Consider the following 25,705-nt stretch of genomic DNA (forward strand, 5'->3'; position numbering starts at 1 on the left):
TCAGGACCCGGGCCGGGGAAGGCAAAGCCGGACCCGATCGAGGCCCGGGAAACCTCATTCGAATTTCCCCCCCCGCAAAAGAAGAAGAGAAGCCCACCCACCCACACCGAAGGATACGGGCGTCGCAGCCGTAGGGGGGAAGGGTAGCGGAGCTGACACGAGGAACCTAGTAGAGAACAAAATTACTAGGAGATAGATGAAAGGCTCGCATGGTGTCCTTGTCATGACTCACGGCAGGGGCACTGGGGGAGCCATTGGGCGGCGTGCCGCCAGACAAAGAACAAAGATGACACTCCCGCAGTACCCCGGGGATGCCTTACGGCAGGGGTACAGACGGAGAAGATGACGAGGACCCCGCCGCAGGAAAATAGAGTAGATGCTCAAGTAAGGTCCTTGGGATGCCAAACGGCAGAGACCGCTGGGAGAAGGGAGGGCCCCTGAAAGGATACAGGACGAGCGGGACGGCACTTGCAGCCCGGGCATGCCCAGAAAGGGACACCCTCCAAATCGGTAGCAAGTTGAAGCCTAGACCCGTGAATCGAAACACAGGGATTGGGGCCCCTCTCTCCTCTCCCAGGCAATTGAGGCGGCTGGGTCCAGAATGCGAATAGAAAATGATGAACAATGGATAAAAATGAAACATGGTCATTGAAGGACTAGAATAAGACCATGAGTGTTGAAATTTGAAACATGAAGATTTTCTGTTAACAAAATGTTTGTTGTGAAAATAAAACTGCGACCTTTTCAGGCACCAAAAAGTGGTCAAGTGCTAATTAAGGGAAAAGCGCGCAGCGATGGCAACAAACATGGGGGAGTGGGGAGGGAGTGCTCGCCGCCTGGACGGGGTTACGTTTTTTAATTCTCCCGGCTTCACCACCTTGCAATACTGATAAAACTGGGGTGATTGCTGTAGCTTCCCACGGTTTTCAAAATAAATCTTGCCGACACTTTTAACCCAAGTGTGACGATAACTGTAGCAAAAGAATGTCCACATGTTGGTAAATGGTGAAAACGTTTAAAAAACAAGAGTGGTTCTGCACCTACTTTTTGTGTTATTTCCCTAAGTGGTGAAGACGCCCCATCTAGTGAGACAATTTTTGTAATGTCTAAGACATGTATAAGTTACACACATATTTCACTTCCTAACACTGTTTCCCTAACTTTCGCAAATACAGTACTGCTTTTACAAGTGTGAGTTACTTTTCTCTGCAGGTACAAGACTTATCAGTAAGATAATTTTCTTTGTAAATAAGCCTCTCCTATTTCACTTATTTGCATTAGACAGCTCTTGCACCTTAGTAAATATGGTGTTAGGTAGCCAAGCGTAAATTATATTTATTTCCTGGTGTACATTTGGATTAAGTTAGATAAATGCTTGTTAACACTGGCATGATGTACTGCACTGTAGTTGAGTATCACTGCCAACAGTATATGAGATATGTGACGTCACAGTGCATAGGTCACTGGAGCAGGTACCAGGAAGAACAAGTTGTAGAAAATACCACGTGAGGAGGATAACAGGTTTTTATTACTGGAAACAGAAACTACTGTTAGAAGAACTTCAAAGACCTGCAGTCCACAGAAGGGACATTGCTTCATTTACTCGCTATGGCTACCGCCAATCCCACCGACATTATTCATGGAGAAGCCACCTGCCCCATCTGTTTGGGTTTCTTCACGGACCCTGTGGTGACCGGCTGTGGGCACAACTTCTGTCGCGTCTGCATCACACATTACTGGGAGGGCTACGCCAACAGCTTCGCCTGCCCCCAATGCCGCCGAACATTCTTGTGGAAAAACATTAAGCCCAACAGGCTGCTGGCGAGCGTGGTGGAAGCCGCCAAGCTGATGAAGTCTGAGGCGGCGCCACCCCCTAGCTGCAGCGTCCTCTGTGAGGTGCATAAAGAAGAGCTGAAGCTGTACTGTCATGACGACGAGACGGCCATCTGCATGGTCTGCGACCGCTCCAGGGAGCACGGCTACCACTCCGTCATTCCCATCGAGGAGGCGGCCCAGGACTACAAGGTGAGACTGGACGTTTGTAAGTGACATGATTAAAAATACAAACGAGCTTAAAAGTGAAACATTCGCTCTTTACGACAAGTGGGTTTAAACATAACATGCGTGTGTGTATTTGTACAGCGCACGTTCACCGGTAGGTATCTTGGCACTGAATAAAAAATGTTAATTGTTACCCAACTCAATGGTACTCATTTTATCGACCTCAGATGAATGAAAGGCTGAGTGGACCCGCAAGGATTTGAACCTGTGGCCATGAGTTTAAACACAGGCCCGCAACTGTAGTGGACGCATTAGTCTTCTGAGTCACCAGACCGAGCTAAACGAGAATAGGTAAGAGCGAGAGGTGTGGCAAAGGTTGCAATTTTTTTCTGATTGACATTGTCACCTTCCTTCCTCTCGTGATGTTGTCTTTGGTGCACGTGGCTTCCTGCTCCTGTTGGGACTGAAATAAATAACCCATTTCAGATGCTGCTCATCATCTTTGCGTTATGTGCATATGAAAAAATCAACACAAGAATGAAGGGATATAAACGGACCTATGTATAAAGGGATCTGGTAGCCCAGAGAATAATACACATGGTCAGGGGAAGGCGGATCCGGGAGACTGATGATCAAGTGGACATATGTCTGTGGTCGTAAGGAGGGCAACATTGAGATAAAGGCAGAGAACTATTTAGGAAGGTCAGTAGCGGCTGGTGTCAAACCAAAGTAGTAGGTGGAGTGCTGGGTAGGATAACAACATAACGTGCAACAAAACACCAAAACAAATGACTTACTTGCCGCATCGCTGCTCTTCTGCTCCTCTCTGGCTCCAGTCCACTGCAGGCACAGGCTCCCAGACTTCCCTGCGGCCAATCCAGATGCTGGTCTCATGCTGCTGGCAGCATGAGAGTAGTGTCAGATTTGGCCTGAGCAACCACGATTGTGCTCCCAGAGAGACTGGGAATCTGTACCTGCTGTCTCCAACCCAGCAACGCAGCTCGGGTTGGAGACAGCTCAGTGCGCATGTCAGTTTGGTTGTCCTAGGAGAAAGGAAGGCGACAATGTTATTCAGAAATAAATCGTAATCTTTGCCACACCTCTCGTTCCTACCTATTCTCGTTTAGCAGGGTGTGGTGGCTCAGTGGACTAATGTGTCCACTGCAGGGGGCAGTGTTTGTGAGGGGTGAGTAGGGTCCAGCCAAACTGAGGCTATACATAATCTATAGACTGCCATTGCTATGCTGACAAGGGCTCCTCCATCCTTTACAAGTTAGTTATACCCAGCAGAATTAGCAGAGGGGTTACATTTACCTGGAGTAGCAGTTATACAGCGCGGGCGGTGAACACTTTTCACATCACCCCATTTGGCAATCCGATACAGAGTGTAATATAACTCAAAAGAGGTTTGATAATACTGTGCTTGAATATTGGCAGGCATCAAAATCGTTAGAGTGTTTGAGAAGGCACTTTGGAAAGCTGTGTCTTTAATACCCTTGCCACTTGGTGGAGCATTTTCCCAAGTCAGTTCATACAATATCCCTATCCGGGTGGGACAGGCTGTATTACTTTGTCCACACATTCGTACTTCTCAAATGTCTCAGCCCACCCCCCTCCCTCTGCAAATAATCTCTAATCTGTAGATATTTAAAAAATTCTATATTGGTTAAACCAAATTTCGTTATTAATTCATCAAATGCCGTTATGCCGTATGATGTAAAAAGCAGCCGATATACATTGTTTCTGCCTTTATCCAATTGTTAAAATAAAGATTGTTAAAAATAAGAGGCAGGTTCTTATTTTGTAAAAAGTGGCGTGTAATAATTCAGCCTCCCGAGTCCTAGTAGGCGCTGTACAGAGGACCATACTTTAAAGGCCGTGAACAATGTCTTAAAGCGCACCCTTTTGTAATAACCCTAATCGAGTTGGCGTAAAAGACACCCCCATGCTTCGGGCCAATCAGTAGTTCGAAGGGGGAGGGGTAGTTTGGCTGCCCTCTATTAATGTCCACCCTCAAGACTGTTGAATACTGCACCACCAATATAATTTAAGGTTAGGAAGGGTCAAACCGCCACGTTCCCTGGGTAAAGACAAATATTTGATCGATCTTCTAGATCTGGAGTATGCCCAGATGATTTGTGCAAATATTCTTTCAAAGTTCTTCAGCAAAAGGTTTGAGAAAAAGAGGCGGAAACCTCTTAAAAAATACAATATTTTAGGAAAAAATACCACTTTGATTAAGTTTCCTCTGCCGATCAGTGTTAGATGCAAGTTATCCACCTTTTTTAGTGTCTTTTCGATCTCTGCAGCGCATGGCTCTAAATTTTCCTTTACCACCTCATCCAACTCAGAGGTTATAGTGACCCCTAGATATGTTGCTTTTTAAACTACACTGTAATCAGTAAAATATACAAAGTCATTAATAATTATCTGTGTTTCATCCCTGTTCAGGGCATATCCTGACTGTGCACTGTATCTCTGAGCCTCTTCTTCAATTGCCCTTATGGCCTTTTCAGGATGGGTGGTAACTAGAGCTATGTCATCTGCATAAGCCAACACCTTACCTTCCTGTTCCATCATAAATATGTTTTATTTTTATTTATTTGAAAGGTTTTATATAGCGCTGGCTAGACCCGGAGGTATCAGAGCACTTTACATGAGTATCAGACCATAGTTGCAGGTTACATCGTTACAAAGGTTACACCGTTATTAGAGCATAGCTACATAGTTACATGATCGGTCGAGACAAACAATAAGGGTATAGACGTAGGGGAAAAAGTAGGCTAGGGAGCGATTCAGGGGGGAAGGGGTAGGGGCAGGGGAAGTAGACAGCGAATGAAGGAGGGAAAGAGGAAGGGGAGGGTGAGAGACACATGAAAGAAGAGGGGGGAGGGCGATGGGGGCACAAACCGGTAGACGAGTAAAAGCTGCGACCAAAGTCCAGTAAGCTGTGATCCCAGGGGAAGTGATATCATTCCCCCAACTCAGATGCGAGAGGCTCCCTTTACACAGTGGACTCTCTCAGAGGGGTCTCTGAGACTCCAAGGTCTACCTACTGGATCCTTCCCCAACAAGGGGAGAGGGAGTGCTTTGGTAAGGGGCGCCATACCATGCCTCAGCTGTGCGTGGTTCCCTTGACGCTGTGGACTCTCTCAAAGGGTTCACTGAGACTCCAGAGTAAGAATATTAGATCTTTCCCCAACAAGGGGAGAAGGAGTGCTTAGTCAGAGGGCAACAAGGGACAGGGGGCAAGGAGGAGGTCGGAACTGGCAGGTCAACAGAGGGGGAACAAACGGCAAAAGAAAATCGCATTAATTACAGAAAGATAACACATACAATACCCAGATAAATTAGCGATCCTGAAAAAGACAGGATCCACGAAAGGCAAGGGTCAGGGAGGACAAAGTGAGGGAGTCAGCGAGTTGAAGAGTCCCACAAACAAGAGATACGGATAGCAGAAAAGGAAATTAATACGTTGTAGAGTCACCCAGGTGATCAATGCAAACGCAAAAGCTCAGAATCACAGAATGGTGATATCAAATACAATGAACTACTACATATACTAGTGGTTAGAGTTTTAACTATGCAAAATAGTAAATTCACTCAGGGTTCTATTATCACATCGATTAGGATAAAAACGATTGTATGTTACTTATCCACAGAGTGTACAGAGAAATAAGACATCCAAGGGGGTAGAGAGAGGGAGGGGAGGGAGGTGAGATAGGTCATAGGAGAAATAGGGACATGGGGGGGGGGAGAGATTAGGCCGTCCAGCCGAGGAGCAATGTCTGAGGGTCGGCAGGATGAAGTCTGACGGACCGAGGGTGAGGGAGAACAATGGGGGAATATCTGCCACCAGCTCTAATTGTTTCAGGAAAGGATCAATATATATTACAAAAAAGGAGCGGTGAGTAGGGACACCCTTGTCGCATTCCTCTTGTTATTTTAAAAGCTTTTGTCAATTCCCATTTCTATAAACTCTAGCCTTAGATTCTTCATACAGGGCTTTAACTGCTCCAATAAAGTTATTCCCTATCCCTTTTCTAAGCATAGAAGCCCATAGAAACTGCCAGGAGATGCTATCGAATGCTTTTTCAGTATCTAACAAAATAGCAGCCATAGGGTCTCCTGTCTTCTGCCTGGCATCAAACAGCGTGATAATCCTTCTGATGTATCTATGGTGCCTCTGCCTGGGATAAAGCCATGTTGCCCTGTATAAACAACCCTGTGAATAACCTGTGATAGACGAGAAGCTAGGGTTTTTGAATATGTGTTCACATTCCCATTTATTAAGGTTATTGGGAGATAAGATTCCAGTTCTTCAATGGGTTTATTTTTCTTTTGAAAAGCTATGGTCTTCGCAGATGTCCGTGATGTTGGTGGTGTCACACCTTCTGCAATCTGTAGGAACATAATTGTCATAATCTCCTTCAGCTGCTCCTGAAAGACCTTATAAAATTCTGTGGGGATTAGGGGGCATATGTATGAAAGCAAAAATTAGTCGCAAACGCTGCGAATCGCAAAAAACAGCGTTTGCGACTGATTTTTCGCTATTTCATATGTATGACACACTTCCAAACTGAAAAATAAGAAATCGCTAAATTAGCGATTTCTTAGGCTGCGAAACAAGAAAACTGCGAATTTCCTAGCGAATACCTAATTTGCGATTCCTTAGCGTTGCGAATATCGCTAACAAGAAATCGCTAGCTAAGAAATCGCAAACAAATGTATGAAAAAATCGCAAATTGCGATTTCACGAAATTCGCTAATTAGGAAATCGCTATTAACACCAATTGCTTGCAGGTGGTAAACTGGTGCAAGGTACAAAAACCAGCCCACAATGCAACAAACACACCCACAATGGCTGCAATGTACGTGATAGCCAGGAGGCTGCGTATTCGGGCCCTTGCACACAGGAGAATGAGACAGGAACGTATCTTCAGGCTGCGCATCACCCTGTTACAGAACACTGACGAGGAGATCTATGACAAGTACAGACTGCACCCACAGACCATAATGGACCTGATTGAGGAGCTGAAACCCCACTTGGAGCACCCTACTCGCAGGACACAAACAATTCCCACACATGTGCAGGTCCTGTGCTCCCTGCACCTCCTCGCGTCAGGGAGTTTTCAACGGGTCATAGCGGAGGTTGGTGGTGTGTCACAGAGTGCACTTTCGCGCTTCTTCCATGCCTTCCTAGATGCAATGCTACTGAGGCTCCCACATCACATTTACTTCCCCACCACCCAACAGGCATTACAACAAACGATACTGGACTTCTACCAGATTGCACGTTTCCCCCACGTCATCGGCTGCATTGACGGGACCCATGTGGCCATCACACCCCCAGCAGAAACTGAATATGTGTACAGGAATCGGAAATGCTACCATTCCCTCAACATACAGATTGTGTGCAACGCTAAGTATCACATCACCGACATCGTAGCCAAATACCCCGGCAGTACACATGACTCCTTCATCTTCCGACACAGCGGAATACACAGACGTCTGAGTGCTGGAGAGTTTGGGGAGGGGTACCTGCTCGGTAAATACATTGCACACATCAATACATCCACTACATCAGTTGAGGGGGGGGACATTGACTCACCTATTGTGTTTTGTACCATGCAGGTGACAGTGCCTATGCAGTGCGCGACTTCATCCTGACCCCATACCTGGATCCTGCAAATGCAAGTGAGAGGAGCTACAACAGGGCACACAGATCTACACGCTGTGTAATTGAGCGAACCTTCGGAATCCTGAAGAGCCGCTTCCGGTGCCTGCATAAGAGTGGAGGCGCACTGCAATACAGCCCTGAGACCTGCTGTAAAATCGTGTCAAGCTGTGCAATGCTACATAACATGGCAATGAGGAAAGGCACCACAATTGATGTGACCGATACAGACACTTCGGATGACGAGCGCCCTGCTCCCCCTGCCAGACCAGCACCAGGAGTTGGGGCAGCTGCTGGACGCCAGAGACGGACTGAGATCACACAAAACTACTTTTAGGTGAGTATGGAGGAAATGAGACGACAAAGCCTGATGATGTGTCAAGTGTTTAATCACACTTCACATGCAAGAAATAGTAATTGTCCCCAGCACATGTTGTACACACAGTGCAGAGAAGGCACAAGAAATAGGGCAAACAGCCTTTTGCGGGTTAATGCACCCGTGTTGCAGTCAGTGTCCCCGCAGATGATCACCTCCGTCGGTGACGTCCAGGGTGGTTGACCCCCATGGTGCGCCCTTGGCCTGCTACCTGTCTGCCACTGCGGCGTCTTTCACCTGGCAAGGTTGGAGTGATGCTGCTGCGACTCGATGTGTCCTCACTCTCAGCAGAGGCCATTAGTGCGCTGCCACCTGCATTGGCTGTCTGCAGCTGTTCCACAGCAGTGGTCACCTGCGCCAGCCCTCGCGCTATGTCCTGGCAGCAATGTGCCATGTCCACCTGCATGGTTACGCTTCTGCGTGTGAGTGCGCTGGTGGTGGTGCAGAGGCGGTTGACTGCCTTGGTGTAATTGTGTAGCCGTGCATTGGCACGTCGTCCAGCCCTGTCATTGGCAGCTTGGGTGTCCCTCAAAGTGGCACAGAGCTCTCATATTGCCGCTACCATGCTGCGATTGTCCTGATGTAGGCGGCCTAGCTGGCGACTCATTGACCGCATTGCCTTGCTTTGCAGGCGCTGTTCCTGCAACATGCACTGTTCCAAGCCGGAGAACACGGTGCCTTCTCCTTCTGTTGCAGTGCTGCTCCTGGGCCTTGACCTGGAAATGGCCTGTTCCCTTTGCCTTGGTGTTGGTGCGTCATGACGGGGCATGTCTGTCACACCCTGACTCCCCTCTCTCCTGTCGGTGTCATCGCCTGTTGCTGGGACTTCATCCTCAAATGGAGGCAGTGGGGGCACATGTGCGCGCTTCCTGCGCTGAATTGGCTGCTGCTCTGTCTCATCGCTGGAGTCCGCAGGGTCTGCAGGCTCCTCTCCCTCAGCGCTGTCTTCTTGTGGCATGGCGTGTGCTGTGGATGTAAAGGGGACTATATGAGTTTGTGTTACTGTCTGCATGTGGCATTCAATAAAGTTACAAATCTTTGACGGCTAATCTCTGACACATTTCTATTCAATGATCCCCAAAACACATATGTTGCATTTACTTGTGATGGTGTCATGGACACACAGTCAGACACAGTACTACGAGTACCATGATGCATTGCTGGGTGTGCTGTAAGACCTGGGCTGGATTGGCATGTTGGGAGTTAACTATGCGCATTTGGGGGAGTGTGCAAGGGATGGGGAGGAGTGCAGGGTGATTTGGCATGCATCTTACCTTGTCTGCTGGATGAGGGGTCGGAGCTGTCGATTGCAGCCACACCACCAACGCTCTCAGGCAGGAGGGTTGACTCCACAAGCTCCTCATGGGGGGTTGGCTGCTCTGCAGTGGATGGTCCTCCTCCAGTCTGACTGGCATCCTTGAGTCTGGCTGCCACCCTCTCCTTGGACCTCTGGCGCATATCATACCACCGCTTGCGCAGCTCCTCGATGGTGCGTGTGGTGACTCCAACTGCATTCACCTTGCTCTGTATTTCCAGCCAGATTTTCCTCTTCCTGGCCTCTGGGACTTTGAGTGCCTTCTTCCCAAACAGGAGCTCATGGCTGCAGACCATCTCCTCAATGAGGACCTCCTGCTCCTTTTCTGAAAACTTGTGTTTTCTCTTTCTTTTTTCTGCATCTTTGCCCTGCTGGTTTTGTTTGGGATCCATTGCTGGTTGCTGTCTCCAGGAAAGCCTCCTCACACTCCACAAGCAGCCTCTGGGTGTGGCTCAGGTGAGCAGGTGCAGGCAATCACTACAGTTTCCTGTTTGTGATGTCATCAGCCTGCACCAGGCTTGCAGATTCCCGTTTTTGCGATTTCTTATTTAGCGAATTTCGCTATTAAGAAATCGCAATACGGGATTCTGCGAATTATTTGCGATATTTAAGGAATCGCAAATGATTAGCGATTAATTTTATACATCCCGTTTAGCGAATCTGATTTTGCGAATCGCAAATTCTCGCAATTTGAGATTCGCTAAAGGGGAGTTTGATACATATGCCCCTAAATCAGGTCCGGTCACTTTCCCTCTTGGTAAACTAGACATTGCTAGAACAATCTCATCCCAGCTTAGTGGCCAATCAAGTTGGTCCCTCTCTTCTAGTGACACGGACACCTCTGCCGTATAATCCAGGTACCTTATTGTTAGCTCTTCACTCTGACTCTCTAGGCTCCCTAGGCTTCCCCGATCTTCTGTGTATAAAGCCTGATAAAATATAAAGAGTGTTGCTTGAATTTCAGTGGCTTTAGAAACTAGCCCTATTAGGCGATCACTCACTACATTGATTTCACTCCGTCTGAGTTCCTGTCTAGTCCTAACTGCGAGTATAGGGTCACCCTTTCACTACACTCGTGCATTTCTTCTCGGTAAACAGTCACTTTATCTATGGCCTTCTTCAGCAGTTTTTCCACAATTGCTGCCTTGTTAAATGCAACATCAATTTGGGCTTCCTCTACTCCTTTTTTCTGCTGCAGCGCAGTAATCAACTTACCTTCAGTCTGGGCCAACCTTAGCTGAAGAGACCGAAGGCAAGCCTTTTCCTTTTTCCTCTTTTTGAGTGAAAATTGGATTGTTGCTCCCTGGATATGCCTGCCTTTAATGTATCCCAGACTATGCCCAAAGAGGCAGTTCCCAGATTCCTTTGTACAAAATACGGGATCCACTCCCTCATATGTTCCACATAGGCCTTATCCACCAAAGTGCTCTTTCAAAAGTCCAGGAAGAGAGCTTTTCCAGAAAGCTCCCATCATCTATCTCTTGTACTAATGGGCTATGATCTGAGAGATACCTGGGGAAACCTTCAATTGTGCTCTTCTGCCTAACCAGAGGTGATACAAACAAATAGTCCATCCTTACATGTTTCTGTTGAGGGGCAGAGTAATGTGTAAATCCATGTTCTAAGGATCTTATTTTAGCCCATGCGTCACTCAGTCCTTGCAACAGGCATATATTACATATCACTTAACACACTTTGGAATTCCTTGCCATATATGTGAGCCCCTTTCCCCAACTGCAGGTGAGGTTGATATTAAAATCCCCACACATAACAATAGGAAGCTGCTAGTGTGACAATTCATTCAATAGCCACTCTAGTAAAGAAGGATTATTGGCTTTACTGCCATAAAAGGAGGCCCAGAGGGAAGCTGGGGCGTCCTGGAGCTCTACAACTTTCTATGACCCAGCGCCCAAATGAGTCCATCCGGACTAATGGAAACTATATTGCTTTGTTACGGGCTAAAACTGCTACCCCTCGTTTACAGATTCCTTGGGTTGTTGCTCCCACTATACTATTCCCCAGGTGCTTTAAAAGGTCTTTTTGCTTACCCTCTACTTGCGTTTCTTGCAGGCAGACAATATCTGCCTGTAAGAGTTGCAGCCCTTGTGATCTCAACTGCCTCTTTACTAGCTCATTGAAGCCACATATATTTATCGTAGCAATCCTTAATTCACCCATTTTTGAGTTCTATATTGAGGCACCACACTTTAAGCCTCATCACTCCACAAAAACCTCCCATACCGCTCCCAGATGATGGCAACCCCGCAGAAACCAATGCCTGCCTGGATCCACCTCACATGAAAGTGAGGTGGATCCAGGCAGGCATTGCCCCCCTACCCTCCACCCACCCCCCCAATACATGAGCAATCAGGCATAGCCTGAGCGATGTGCGTCTGACGGACTGCCCCACCGTCTCCCTCAGTATAGTGTAAATACATATACTATTCCAACTGCTCAGGATCTTTTATCTATATAACAACCTTGCAAAGCACTGCAGGAGCCAACCACTCATTTAGAGGTTTCCCCCCCTTTTTCTTTTTTTCTGATTTCTTGCAGGTAGTCATGTGCATGAATCTCTGATGAGAAACTATGAAAAGTTCCTTTGTATTGGATTTTGAGTCTTGCCGGGTTCGGATGAAAGACCTCTGCCCCTACTTTTTGAATGTGAGAAAACATATGCTGTAAGCGTCAGCGTCTTTCCACCGTTTCATGTGCAAAGTCCAGTTTAACAAAAAATGACACCCCATTGCAAGATTTCGGAGCATTGGGGCGAGCTTAAACGTACACCAGTTGGCTTAGTAGGAAGTTCCCAAAAAATACCAATATCGCCATGGGGCTTCCTTGAGGTTGCTTTTTCATCATTAGTTGAACTCTATTCTAAATTGTACTTTTTTAAGTGTAATATATTTTTTATCATTTAAATGTAATTTTATTGTTTATATTCAATTATTAGATTTTTCCTTTTAAATCTTTTTTTTTCCCCAGACTATATTTGAATGTTTTATTTAAAAAAATACGGGTGGGACCTGTATATCTGACCCTTGCAAATTTAATTCGATTTTTTATTTATTTTATTTGAAAGGTTTTACATAGTGCTGGCTAGACCCTGGAGGTATCAGAGCGCTTTACATGAGCAAAAGTAGTCAAGAAAGGCAGTTGTTCAAGGAGAAACAGAACCAGCAAGTACATCTCGCAATCAGTAAACCAAAGGGGGCAAAAAGTACTTTACATGAGAGGAAGCAATCAAGAGGAGTAATTTTTCAGGGTAAACCAAATAAGCAGGTACATATCACATTAAGTTAAATGGGGCAAACTTCTAGGTGGTTAACAGGTAATACACATCTAAATAATATAAATTGGTGAACAGCTTAGGGCAAGTGCAGAGAGTATCAACAGAGAAGAAAAAAATGTAGGGGTAATGGTAGGAGAAGGGGGGTGGTGCTCAGGAGAGGGTAAGAGTAAACAAAATGAGATGAGAGCGGAGTGAGAGCCAGAAGAAACAGAGAGATAACCAATGTAGGGAAATTAGAAAGCAAGGTGATAGGAGTGATTATGGACCCCAACATTTCTTGAGAAGGTGATTTTTAAGGTCTTTTTAAAAGCTGAGGTAGGAGGGGTTACAGCGCAGGTCCTTTGGGAGGGTGTTCCAGATGTACGGAACATTTCCGGAGAAGAAGCGAGATTGAGTGGTTTAATTTTTCTAAAGCAGGGGAACGAGGAGGAGAGCCGTGGTGCTATTCATCAGTTTAGAGCAGCCCACTTAATTGAATTTGTTAGTTAGGTACAACGGGGATTGTTGGTGAAGAGCTTTGTGCGTGATGTAAGCAGTCTTATAAAAGCATCTTCCTTTAATGAGCAGCCAATTTAAGGATTTAAGAGCCGGAGAGATGTGGTCAAATCGTTTACCGTCAGTGATAAGCCTCGCCGCCAAGTTGAGCACAGCTCTAAGGGGGGCTAAGTGTTCTTTAGGGGTTCAGGTGAGGATAGCGTTGCTGTAGTCAAATTTAGAGAGGACTAGAGGAATGAAGGGTTTGATTTTCTTGTGGAGTGTGAAAAGTGCTCCTTTTGCCAAGTTTTTTATGTGGTCATTAAGAGCCAGGTTTTTGTCAAGAGTGAAGCCTAGGGATTTCGCTAAGTCAGATAAGGTGAACAAACAATTGAGGGCATTGAGATCCTTGATCCAGCCTTGGATGGGGAGCCAATTGTTTTTTGGAGATAGGAGAATAATTTCAGGTTTTTTAGGGTTCATTTTAAGATGGTTAGTGTAGAACCAGGATTGGATCTTGCTCAGGGTATTGTTTAAATGAGGTACATCGCAGTGGGATTTATTCTTATAATAGAGTTGGGTGTTATCAGCATAGAGGTGATAATTGATTCCAGCTTGTTTCAGGATGAGGGTAAGGGGTTCCATAAAGAGATTGAAGAGAGAGTGAGATAGAATAGAGCCCTGGGAGACGCCCAGGGAGACAGGTGTAGGATTGGAGAGGCAGGCGTTGATTTTTATTTGTTGTATTCTGTGCTGGAGGAAGGAGGAGAACCATTTGAGGACCAAACCATTAAGGCCAAAGCGAGATTTAAGCAAATTAAGTAGGGAAGAGTGGTTAACTGAATCGAAAGTTGCAGAGAGGTGGAGGAGTATGAGAAGGCAAGCCTCTCCATTGTCTATGGATCTATGGATGTCATCAACAATGTTCAGCATGGAGGTTTCAGTACTGCAGCCTTTCCTGAAACCGGATCTCTGATGAGAAGCTATGAAAAGTTCCTTCGTATTGGATTTTGAGTCTTGCCGGGTTCTGAAGAAAGACCTCTGCCCCTACTTTTTGAAAGGGAAAAAACAACTGCTGTAAGCGCCAGTGTCTTTCCACAGTTTCATGTGCAAAGTCCAGTTTAACAAAAAGTGACACCCCATTGCAAGATTTTGGAGCGTTGTTGCGGGCTTGAACGTACTCCAGATGCCTCAGTAGGAAGTTCCCAAAAAATACCAATATCGCCCTGGGTCTTTCTTCAGGTTGCTTTTTCATCATTAGTTGAACTCGATGAGTGTGGAGTGTTTAAACTGTTAAAATTAATTATTTTCAATATGTATTCTAAATTGTACTTTTGTACGTGTAATATATTTTTTATTATTTAAATGTAATTGTATTGTTTATATTTAATTTATAAATGTATTCTTTTAAATGTAAATTTTTATTTTCCAGACTATATTTGAATGTTTTATAAAAAGGAAAATAGGTGTAGGAACTGTAAATCTGACCCTTGCAAATTTCAAAACCTTTTCTTCTATTGTATGGACTGGAGTGGGAACAGTATTCTGACCCCTTCAAAGTCCAATCATTTACCTGTTTTTGCTTAATTTGGAGTGGAAATGATGAACTTTCTCCTTCCAAAGTCCAACGCTGTCCCTACTGTTCCTTGAATTGGGGTGGGAACAGTCATTTTGACCACTCTCCAGCCCAACACTTTCCCTACTTTTGTTTATGTGGGATTCAAAATAGAACATTTTACCCCTCCAATGTGCGTCACTTTCCCTATTAGTGCTTAGATTGGAGTGGTAATAGTAAAAGCAATCCCTCCAAAGTCGTTAACTTTCCAAACTTTTGATAATGGAAACATAGGAAAATTGACCTCTGTGATGTCCAAAACGTAAGCTCCTGTAGCTCATTTTGTTTTGTGAGAATAGTGTATTTGACTTATCCAAAGTCCAGTATTTTCCTGACTATTCCTTCGAATGGGGTGGGAATAGAAAAACTGATGCCTCCAAAGTCATACACTTTCCCTACTTTTAGTTATATTAGAACAGGAATACTAAATCCGACCCCATGCAAAGTATAAAACATGACATACTTTTGCTCAGGTTGAAGTCATAGTAATGCATTTTACCTATCCAAGTCTATTTTCTTTCATTTGAATTTTGTAGTTCTATTAATATGTATTTTTGTGTTTACATTTAAATATTAATTTAATGTAAAAATATATTTTTAATTGATTAATTTGTTAATTTGTTTGGTATTGTACACATTTTAAAACTTTTTAATATCTAGTGTTTGATATAATTACTTTTTAGTAGTATTCTTTATTATTTGAGTAATAATATTGTTTTTCAAATATGTTGATCTGTTTTGCGATTATTTTAAAGTATATATGTTAGACCTGACAGCCTGAAGGTGGTCTTTTTTGCCTGTTTGCCTCAATTCTTTGCTGATATCTTTTTGTTGGCCTAAGGACTCTTAGCAGGTTACCACTGCTAACCAGTACTAAAGTGCATGTGCTTCAACCCTAAAACATAGTTTGATTGAATTATGCACAATTGGCATGGTTAATTTACTTATAAGTCCCTAGTAAAATTTACAACACGTATCAGGGTCTGTAAATTAAATACTACTATTGGGCCTACAGCACTGAGTGTGCCACCCACACAAGTACCACTTTAAAAATGCCCCAGACCTACCACTGGAGAACCTGTGTGTGCGGTTTTACACTGCCATTTTGACTTGGTATTTAAGACCCCTTGCCAAGTCGTAAACTCTCTTTTTATTACATAGAAGTCCCCGCTAATTAGGCCCTAGGTCACCATTAGGGCAAGGTGTTGTGCAATTAAAAGGTAGGACATGTGCCTTTGAGTTTTACATGTTCTAGTAGTGAAAAATTCCCAAAATCGATTTTCACTTCTGTGGGGGCTACCCCTCTTATAGCTTAACAATTGAAATTCCTTAACACACATATACGCTGTAACTTCTGTTTGAGAAGGAGTAGCTCTGTAATGTTTCATATCATTGGAATAGTAGTGATAAATCCTCTTCACTGGCAATGATGAATTTATCACTACCCTTTTAAAAATGCCACTTTTAGAAAGATGGCATTTTTCTGCTCTTAGCCCTGTGTGTCTGCAGCCTGTCTTCAATACACTTCTGGAGTGGGTAAAAGATGGACAAAGGGAGTTTAGGTGTGACTGATGACTACCCACATCCTGATTGGTCATCCTGGGCAGAATGGGAGGGAGGAGCTGACACACCTGAATAGGCTGTGTCTTACCACTACACAAAGAGCATCACACCCCTCTGTAGTGAGTCTGAAGCCAGAGCTGGGAGGTAGGACCGCTGTGCACTTCAAAAACCCTCTTTGAATGCACCTCCACTTCAAAGGCACAACCAGGTATAAGTACTGGGTCTCTGATATCATAAAAGCAAACACTACTGGACCTGTGAAGAACTCTGCTGTGCTCCTACAAGGACTGCCACTCTGCTGGGCTGCTTCATTGGACACATTGCTTTTCTGCTGTGCTGCCCTGATGCCTTCTACCATCTGCCCTGCCAAGGAACAACTGAGCTAACCACCTTGAACCCAGAGTGATCTCCAAGGTCATGCTGGCTTACCTCCTGTTCTTAGACTCAGAGATATCAAAGTCATCCCGTCTGCTGTGGTGCCTGGCCCACTGGAAGTGAATCCAGATGCATGCTCAAGTGGAACTGGTGTATCCACTGCTGCATGAAGCAGAACCAATGCATCACCACTGCTGCAGGAACGGAACCGGTGCATTGCACTTGGAACTTGGAACCGGCTCATTGCATAACTCGGTCCTTCACTTTGGAACTCCCTTACCACATGTATCCGGAACGAAACGGTTAATGTCCAATTTCGTAAATCACTAAAAACTTGGCTTTCTGACCAGTAAATCATTTAAACTGTGATACTTTTCTTGGTCTGCCCGGCGCCGGGAAACCCTTTTTAGGTAGCTGTTGCACCTTCTAAATATAACTAATAATAATAATAATAACCAGCGCATCACCATTGGAACCAATGCATCTCGGACCTGGTGCTTCATCATCTGTAAACTGGTCCTGAAGATGACCTGAACTGACAACATGAACTGATGACCTGTTGAATTCTCGAACGGGTCCAGATAAGCCAGATCAACCATTGGAGGAGGCAGGAGCAATAGAATCTAGATTAGCAAGTTTTCCAGCAATTAGAAACGAGGAGGTATGTAAACTTCTCGTTTCTATAACATCCGGTTCACCCAAAGACCCTTGTCCCCCTGCGATTATGCATCTGGCTGCTAGGAGAATTGGAGATGAATTGACTCCTCTAGTCAATCAAGTGTTGGAATCAGGTAGCTACCCAGTTTGTTGGAAAAAAGCAATGATTAGGCCAATCCTGAAAAAATCCACCCTAGATCCCTCGGAGCCCAAGAACTATCACCCAATTCCTGGACTACCCATATCAGCTAAAATCTTGGAGAAGTCGGTGAATAAGGTGCTGTCTGAGTACCTGGACACCAACAACCTGCTGGATTCTACTCAGCATGGCTTTCGGTCATACCACTCTACTGAATTTGCTCTGATTGTAGCAACTGAGGAGATCCGCAGAATAGTTGACAGAGGGGGCAGAGCAGTCCTCGTACTATTAGACTTGTCAGCAGCTTTTGACACCATGAATCACACGGTGTTAGTGCAACGGCTGCAGGAAGTGGGGTTAGAGGGCTTGGCTCTGACCCTCCTCTCATTGTTTTTGGAGGGGAGGGAGCAGAGCTTGTACTGGGATGGCATGCAATCAGATAGTTTCCATCTTCCCTGTGGAGTTCCACAGGAATCAGCCCTATCACAGACGATGTTTAACATCTATGTCATTCCCCTGGCCAGACTTATCAGGAAGCATGGTTTCGCCCTGGTATCTTATGCAGATGATTCTCAGCTTATAATCTCGATAGCTAAACAACCTGAAGATACAGCTGTTAGGTTTCATGTGTGCCCTACTGAGATCATGACCTGGATGAACCATAGCTTCCTGAAAATCAACACAGATAAGACGGAGGTTATTGAGTTTGGTCAGGGGCGATCCCTGTGGAGTGAATCCTGGTGGCCGGTGAGAGCAGGGGAATGCCCCAGCCCTGTGCCCAAGGTCAGAAACCTCGGAGTCATCATTGATAGCCAACTAAACCTCTCCGCTCAGGTGAATAGTCTTACTTCTTCCTGCTTCTTTCTAATAGAAACTTTGAGAAAGATTGCACAGGAATTACAAAAGACAGTGATGGTGGGTCTCTTATTATCTAAACTTGATTATTGCAATGCTCTGCTGTTGGGGACTGACAAAACCCAGGTGAGTAAGCTGCAGTCATTACAGAATGCTGCTGCAAGGCTGCTCTTAAATATACCTAGAGGTCAATCAACCTCGGCAGGAATCAGAGCACTGCATTGGCTCCCTGTGCAGCAGCGTGTGGAATTCAAGGCTCTATGCCTGGTTCATAAAGCACTGTACGGGGGAGGGGCTAAGGACATCCAAAAAATGTATATGCCCTATACCCCCGCTCGCACCCTAAAATCCAGTAATCTGGGCCTTTGCCAAATTGATAGGATTAGGCGAGTGAGATGGGGTGGAAGAACGTTTTCAAACTGTGCAGCAAAGTTATGGAACAAAATGCCAACAGCCATGAGATTTCAGTCAAATTGGCAATCCTTTAGGAAAGATCTGAAAATGTGGCTGTTTACTTTAATCTAGCTCCTGTAACATAGGTTGCACCACTTCCATACACACCAGCGCCACGGCGCGGCGGCATTCGAGCGCTATACAAACATATATCCTATCCTATCTGTAACCTGGTCCTGAAGATGACCTGAACTGACAACAGGTTAAGACTTCTTCAAACACCCAGTGCAATTTATTGGTGCAATCTCTGTGGTTCATCAAATAATTTAACTTCTTTATATCCTTGATAATGAATCAGAATCACTAAAAAGCATTCTTCTGTATATATTGACATTACTGTTCTCTTGCGCTGTCTTTTGCTTCACTTGTCACTTTGCGCAGTTCACTCTTTTCACGAGCACATGTGTGCACAAGTCTGTACAGGTTACATGCACATTCAATGTAATATAGTGCTGTCATCCCACTGTGTTTGAATACAGACTGCTCTTTGCATTTATTGCAACAACCATTAATGCTTCTCTGTTTACTTCTTTTTTTTCAACTGTTGTGCATGGTTTTGTAAAACTGTCTTTAAGTATTACCTGTTGAGATGCTGTTACTTGTTATGTGCTACGCAAACAAATGATGGACGGAATGCTGAATAAATCATACATTCACCCCCAGTCAAGAGATCATGGTTTAATCCATTGTTCTTTTGCTCACCATGCCACACCGGTTTAGACCCAGCCATATGCAAATCAGTCTTGACCCTGTGCCTCATGGGATCAGTCCAGACCGAACTGCCAAGCCAGGTCTTCCCTGGACCGGAAACAAGCATCTTGGGACCGGTTTCTGGGCATTACCCTTCATCAGCCAGGGTAGCTTGAATCCAGTGGCACAGTGGGCAAGGGACCCACGTCTGCGCATACCCATCCCGCTTAGGGTGAAAAGTGCTACGCAAACAAATGATGGACGGAATGCTGAATAAATCATACACTCACCCCCAGTCAAGAGATCTGGGTTAAATCCATTGTTCTTTTGCTCACCATGCCGCCCCAGTGACTGATTTGGATATGGCAGGGTCCAAACTGGAATGGCATGGTGAGCAAAAAAACGATGGATTTAGGCCCAGATCTCTGTACTGGGTGAATGTATGACATTGTTCTGCATTCTGTCCATCAATTGTTCTTTTTGCATTTGTCACCCTGAGTGGGATGGATATGCTCAGACATATGTCCCTTGCTCTCCATGCCACTGGAGTCAAGCTATCGTGGCTGATGAGGGCTTAAAGCCCGAAACTGGTCCTAGGATGCTTGTTTCCAGTCCAGGGAGGACCTGGCCTGGCAGTTCGGGCAGGACTGTTCCCATTGGGCGCTGGGACAAGACTGATTTGCATATGGCTGGGTCAAAATTGGAATGGCATGGTGAGCAAAAAAACGATGGATTTAGGCCCAGATCTCTGTACTGGGATGAATGTATGACATTGTTCTGCATTCTGTCCATCAATTCCTCTTTTTGCATTTGTTACTAGTTATGTTCACTTATTACCCAGGTCTCAACTGGGTCTACTGGTAACCTCCTGTAGTTGAATCTTGCTACTTTGAGCAACTGTAGGTTTGTGAGAGTGGGTCTTCCTTGACCCTTTACATGCCTGTAATTTGTTTTGACACATAATGTATAATTAATACATATGTTATGACATCCAGTGAGTCCCCCACTATTCGGATGATTACATAAAAAAAGTTGAGTGGTTCTTCTCTTCTATCTTTTTCCTCAACCCATATTACACCTGTCAACCCCTATTACACCTGCAAAAAGCCATCACGGGTTCTCCTTGACAGACTTGAGAAATTAAAGAAAAACAGACCCACACAAGCCTATATGCTTGAATGATGACAGAATATTTTAAATAAAAAATAATTCCACTAGGTCTTCAGATTCGTAACACCCCAGCTATCTTCACACAAGACCCCAAGTTTCAGACAGGCTTCAGCCATTTGGCTACCACTTGCTTGCGACACTGGATGGTATTGGGCATTGATACAGCAATCGAATATAGCCAAAAAGAGCTCGAAGAAATCGCAGAGCTAGAAAAACTCATACTTGAGAACAGTACACACACTGAGGCCACAAACCTTTTGAGAAGATCAACAACACTATCGCCACCTTTATCACTTTTGAACAGAATAAAAAGATTAACAAAATACAAAAAGATATCAAGAATTACGATAAAGAGAAAACATATCATTATAAGACAATTCCTACACCACTCCATTTCAACCACCAAAACAAGAAATTGGAGCACATACAGGAACAACACGCCGTAAGTTCTTCCAATGGGGCCCACCCCAATAAACATGCCCAACATTGCTCAAGAACCAGACATGACCATGATGCCAATCTTCAGTCTCTCAAGACGCACCTTTTCGTCCCATGATTTTTCCCACTTGAGTAAAGGTCTCTCCTTCGTCCTCACGGCCCGGAGTAATTACTTTGCTCTCCTGGAAAGTTTGCTGCAGTTTTTTCGACGAATCACAACAAAAACAATTCTTTGCTGACAAACCTACCAGTGACCATATTTCCTACTCTACCTTTCATCCCCATCCACATCTCAACCACCGGCAGCCACAATGCCACCTCAAATATTGACATTCAAAAGTATTGTCCTTCATGAAGTTGAAGCGTTTAAAACGGAATTCGAATTTGTACCATACAACCTGACCCTTACAGAAAAGGGGGCACTACTTGACCTTAAGGAAAACAAAAATGTGGTGATCAGACCAGACCAGATGATACAGAGGGTGACATTGTCACCATGGACATTAAAATATATGATTTAGAAATAATGAGGCAGCTTTCCAATACTGCCCATTACCGGGTTCTGACTGCAGATGCCCTATGAGAAATTAGATCCAAATACAAACTGTGAACAATCTAGCTAGAACACACAACATCATAACAGAGAAAGAATTGGCCTTCCTTAACAACCCACATCCTCGCACACCTGTCATTTATGTCCTCCCAAAAATACATCAAGACACCACTAATCCCCCTGGCCGACCAATAGTTTCTGGCTGTGGCTCCATTCTTGAAACAGTGGGTAAATACATAGATGCTGGGATTACTAAATTTGTTCCAGCCACTGACACCTTTGTTCGTGATAGTTTTAATCTCATCAATTTAATTGAAGGCATACCATTCAACACAGAGACCAACCTAATGGTTGGTCTCGATATTGAGTCTTTATATACCAACATCTCTCATGATGAAGGCCTTCTGATTCTACAAAATCTCTTGGATGTCAGACCCACCAGCATCCCAACGGAATTTATTATGAACCTACTCCGGATAGCTCTCAGCAACAACTATTTCTTGTACAGTGACATATTTTATTTACAAACCAAAGGTGTATCCATGTGAGCATGCTTTGCTCCTAATTTCTCAATCTGTTATGTCAATCTTGAAAAGACCCACATTTTGATAAATCAAAACAAATCAGGTGTTTGTTAAGAGCGACTACTCACCCGTAAGGGTCTCAAGGCGCTGGGGGGTGGGGGTAGGGGTGGGGCAGGATTCGCAGGTTCCAGTCCATCAAGGAGGGGGGTCTGTCGAAGAGCCAGGTTTTGAGGTTTCTTGCGAAGATGGGAAGCGATGTTATCTGTCTGAGGTGGAGCGGAAGATCGTTCCAGGCTCTGGCCACACAGAAGGAGCGGTCTTCCAATCTGGTCTTTCTGGTGCAGCGGACCATGGCGCAGTAGAGCTGGGCTGATCATAGGGTCCTTTGGGATGCGTGGAATTTGAGTCGGCTATTCAGGTATGCTGGTCCGGTGTCGTGGAGGGCCTTGTGATACCCACCAATCCCTTTTTTAAACACATATGGTTCTGGCGGTAGTACATTAATGACATCCTTCCACTTTGGCATGGCAATATAGACACAGTATCCTTGGAGAATGGCTGAACAACTCCCAGCCTCACCTTGAATTTACCCCGGACCCTAGAGAGAATGATCTACTATTACTAGACTTTACTCTTCATGTTGAAGAGGACAAAATAGGTATTACTTTACTTCAGCTTTCACCCTCGGGGACTGGAATATTCTACGCACTCAAAAGGTCTTTGAACAACCACCCTTATGCTTGTATAAAAGAGGAGAGAATTTGGCAGACCATCTAGCACATTCCATTGCTTGGCCTAAAAGCCTGACAATGTGGAATCTATTACATCACCATGAGGCCTTCCACCCGTACTGGGACAATACAAATGTCAGAATTGTGTTGTTTGCCCTTTGATGATCAATACTAAAGAATGCAAGGTAAATGATCATTCCTCCCAATTGAATAACTTCACTAACCGCTGTTCTACCAACGTGATTTGTGCTATATGCTGCCCTTGCAACCTACTATATATAGGTCAGACCACACAAATGGTCAAACAAGGAATCATCCAACACAAGAGTCGTATCTGCTGTAAAGTTGTTATGTTTCATAAAGGTAACCCGATAAAGGCTCAGGTAGTAAGTAAACCTTTCACCGATATTTTCCCTCCCATTACACTACATAACGGTTTTTGGTGCTGACTTTTTACCTAGTTAGGGTACTGCTTAAATGACGTGGAGTTTTCTCCAAAAACTAGACTCATTCATTATGCATGAGGATTCTTGGAATCTCAGCAGGACTACCATCTCCTGCATAATAACTATGTATCAGGGTAATTCCTTCCGTCATCCTATTCCGACATGACACAGCAAGGTAGATTCCCTGAGGGTGCCACTTTGGGTATCTAAACACCATATCTTTGCTGAGGCAGGGAGATGAGAAAAAGGACTTCTATGCTGGCACACTGACGCGAAATGCTGAAGTTCCTGCTCGCAGACTCTCCAGCTCACAGTGGTCTGACATCCCTCGCAGAGGTCCATCTCGAGACCAAGACGGGGTCCCACAGTCTCTCACTTCAGGTAATGGGATTGGCTTTATCCTAGAGGAATTCTTGGCTGTACACCTACATATATGTTAGGTACATGTAGGTATATCTAGATAGGGTGGAATCATAGGAGTACGCATTATTACTGTCATGTATTTATATACCTGCCTGCCTATTTATATACCTGCCTGTAGTCATTGTTTTAGCACTATGGTAGGAATCTACCATCCTTTTACTATGTTGGTGCTAATAATCATTTACATCCACTTCTGTATTATGATTATTTCAGCACAGCAGCACACTTTTTTACACTAAAATGACGCTGGTTCAATAAATGCTTATCGAAAAACATCCCCACCGTTTATTCTGTGTATCTCTCTGAGACAAAGTGAGCACAAGTGACTGAGCGAAAAGTACTATACTGTTTCCCCGATCCCTGATGGGACACAGTTTTCATGTTCGATAGTTGCCAAGAGCTATTCTCTCTTTGGTAAGAAGCGTTTACAGTGGCACTGTGAGCTAACTGGTATACAGGCAAACATAGCCGGTGAGGGTGTCTGGAATCAGTCTGGACACCAATCCCACAGTCTATGTTGTCTAAACGTACAGATCCTATATAGGTTTATAGGAACTACAGAGCAGCCCTCATCACACACTGTCTTGAGAAAAGCCACAGCGGGACAGATCTGCCCTGGCAAGTCATTGATCAACCTAAACTACCTCATTGTGATGGTAATTCACAACAACTTCTGAATAGATGTGAGTGCAGATGGATAACTTGTTGTAACACAGTAAGCCATCGGCTTAAAACCGTAGTTGAATGGAACAACACCATCACTTTCTAATATCCCCTCAATGGCCCTCTCTATTATATTTCCATTGTGGATACTGATACACACATATACTTACTTGTTGGCCATTTTTTTATTATTCACGTTGGCTCCCCTGTGCCATTGTCACCATTTTCCGACTCCTGTGTCCTAAACTACCACTGTCTCACCCCCACGTGGATTATCCCATGCTTGTATAAATGACCTTTCACTGGAACATTTGATGTTTCTTTTTGCCATTTAGCTCTGTTGTTTTATGCATGATATAATACCGGCTTTAAAGCAGCAACTCCATGACTGTGTTTTTGTTTGCTATGTCCTCCCTTTTCGGTCCTCCGCGACTGGCGGAGAACCCTACTAATTGTTGGCATTTCTAATATTCAACATGCGACTTACCCTGTGTTTGATGCCGTTTACCTTTGGTCTCCTCCATTACTGCATGTGTAATCATGAAAATACTCTATGACTTATCTTTTTGTCTTCTTTCATTCCTTTCCTTCTTTTCTGCCCGCACCAGACTTTTCATTTTTATCATGGTGCCTTGGATCTGCCCCCATTATAACTCGTACGCACGTCATCATGACACCAGTCAGGCGTCCTTGCTAGTTTTTAGCCTACACAGACTGAGCCTGTCGACCCTGCCTGGACTAACGACAGAGCTATGAAGGCGCATAGAGGATCCTGCCGCACCTGACGGACCTCAATTCCAAAATTCTATACCACCACAGCCCACTTTTTAAGGTGAGTGCAGCTGTAGTTGAATGGTCTGCGCTTTAACCACAAGCGTGTTTCCATTCGCATTGATACTTAACCACCCATCTCACTCCCAAATCAATCTCGATTTCAGCTGCCTTCAATCCCTGATGCTGGTTGCAAGATATCTTGGTTCAACCTTCATCGGCCCACCGGTCCTTGTCAGTGATGACCTTAGGTTTCTCCCAGCCTCCTCTGGGCTCGATTTATCCTCACCAAATATAGAGGGGAGAGAGAAAGATTACCAACAAAGCAGAAGATAAGTGCACTAGAGACCGGAAAAAGACAGCTACCAAAATAAAAAACAAGAAATATGGAAACAAAAAATGCAGGGATAGGAGAAATGATGCTAAAATTCGTGAGGGGATTTTTGAAAAAATAAGAGTGTAGAAATAAACAAGGCAAAAATTACAAGCAGCATAGTGGGCTGA

At 44.6% G+C, this 25,705-nt stretch overlaps 1 protein-coding gene across 2 annotated transcripts in view; it reads left to right on the forward strand.

Moving 5' to 3' along the window:
• Positions 1-1,539: 1,539 nt before the first annotated feature.
• Positions 1,540-25,705, forward strand: part of LOC146809238 (zinc finger protein RFP-like) — a 114,105-nt gene continuing 89,939 nt past the window's right edge. For both annotated transcript variants that reach the window (XM_085616050.1, XM_085616051.1), the window contains exon 1: positions 1,540-2,025. In XM_085616050.1, coding sequence (XP_085472176.1) covers positions 1,609-2,025 — 417 coding nt within the window. In that variant the 5' untranslated portion in view covers positions 1,540-1,608. The remainder of the gene's footprint in view (positions 2,026-25,705) is intronic.

This window comes from Triturus cristatus, chromosome 7 (assembly GCF_964204655.1).
Source record: "Triturus cristatus chromosome 7, aTriCri1.1, whole genome shotgun sequence".
Lineage (NCBI taxonomy): Eukaryota > Metazoa > Chordata > Amphibia > Caudata > Salamandridae > Triturus > Triturus cristatus.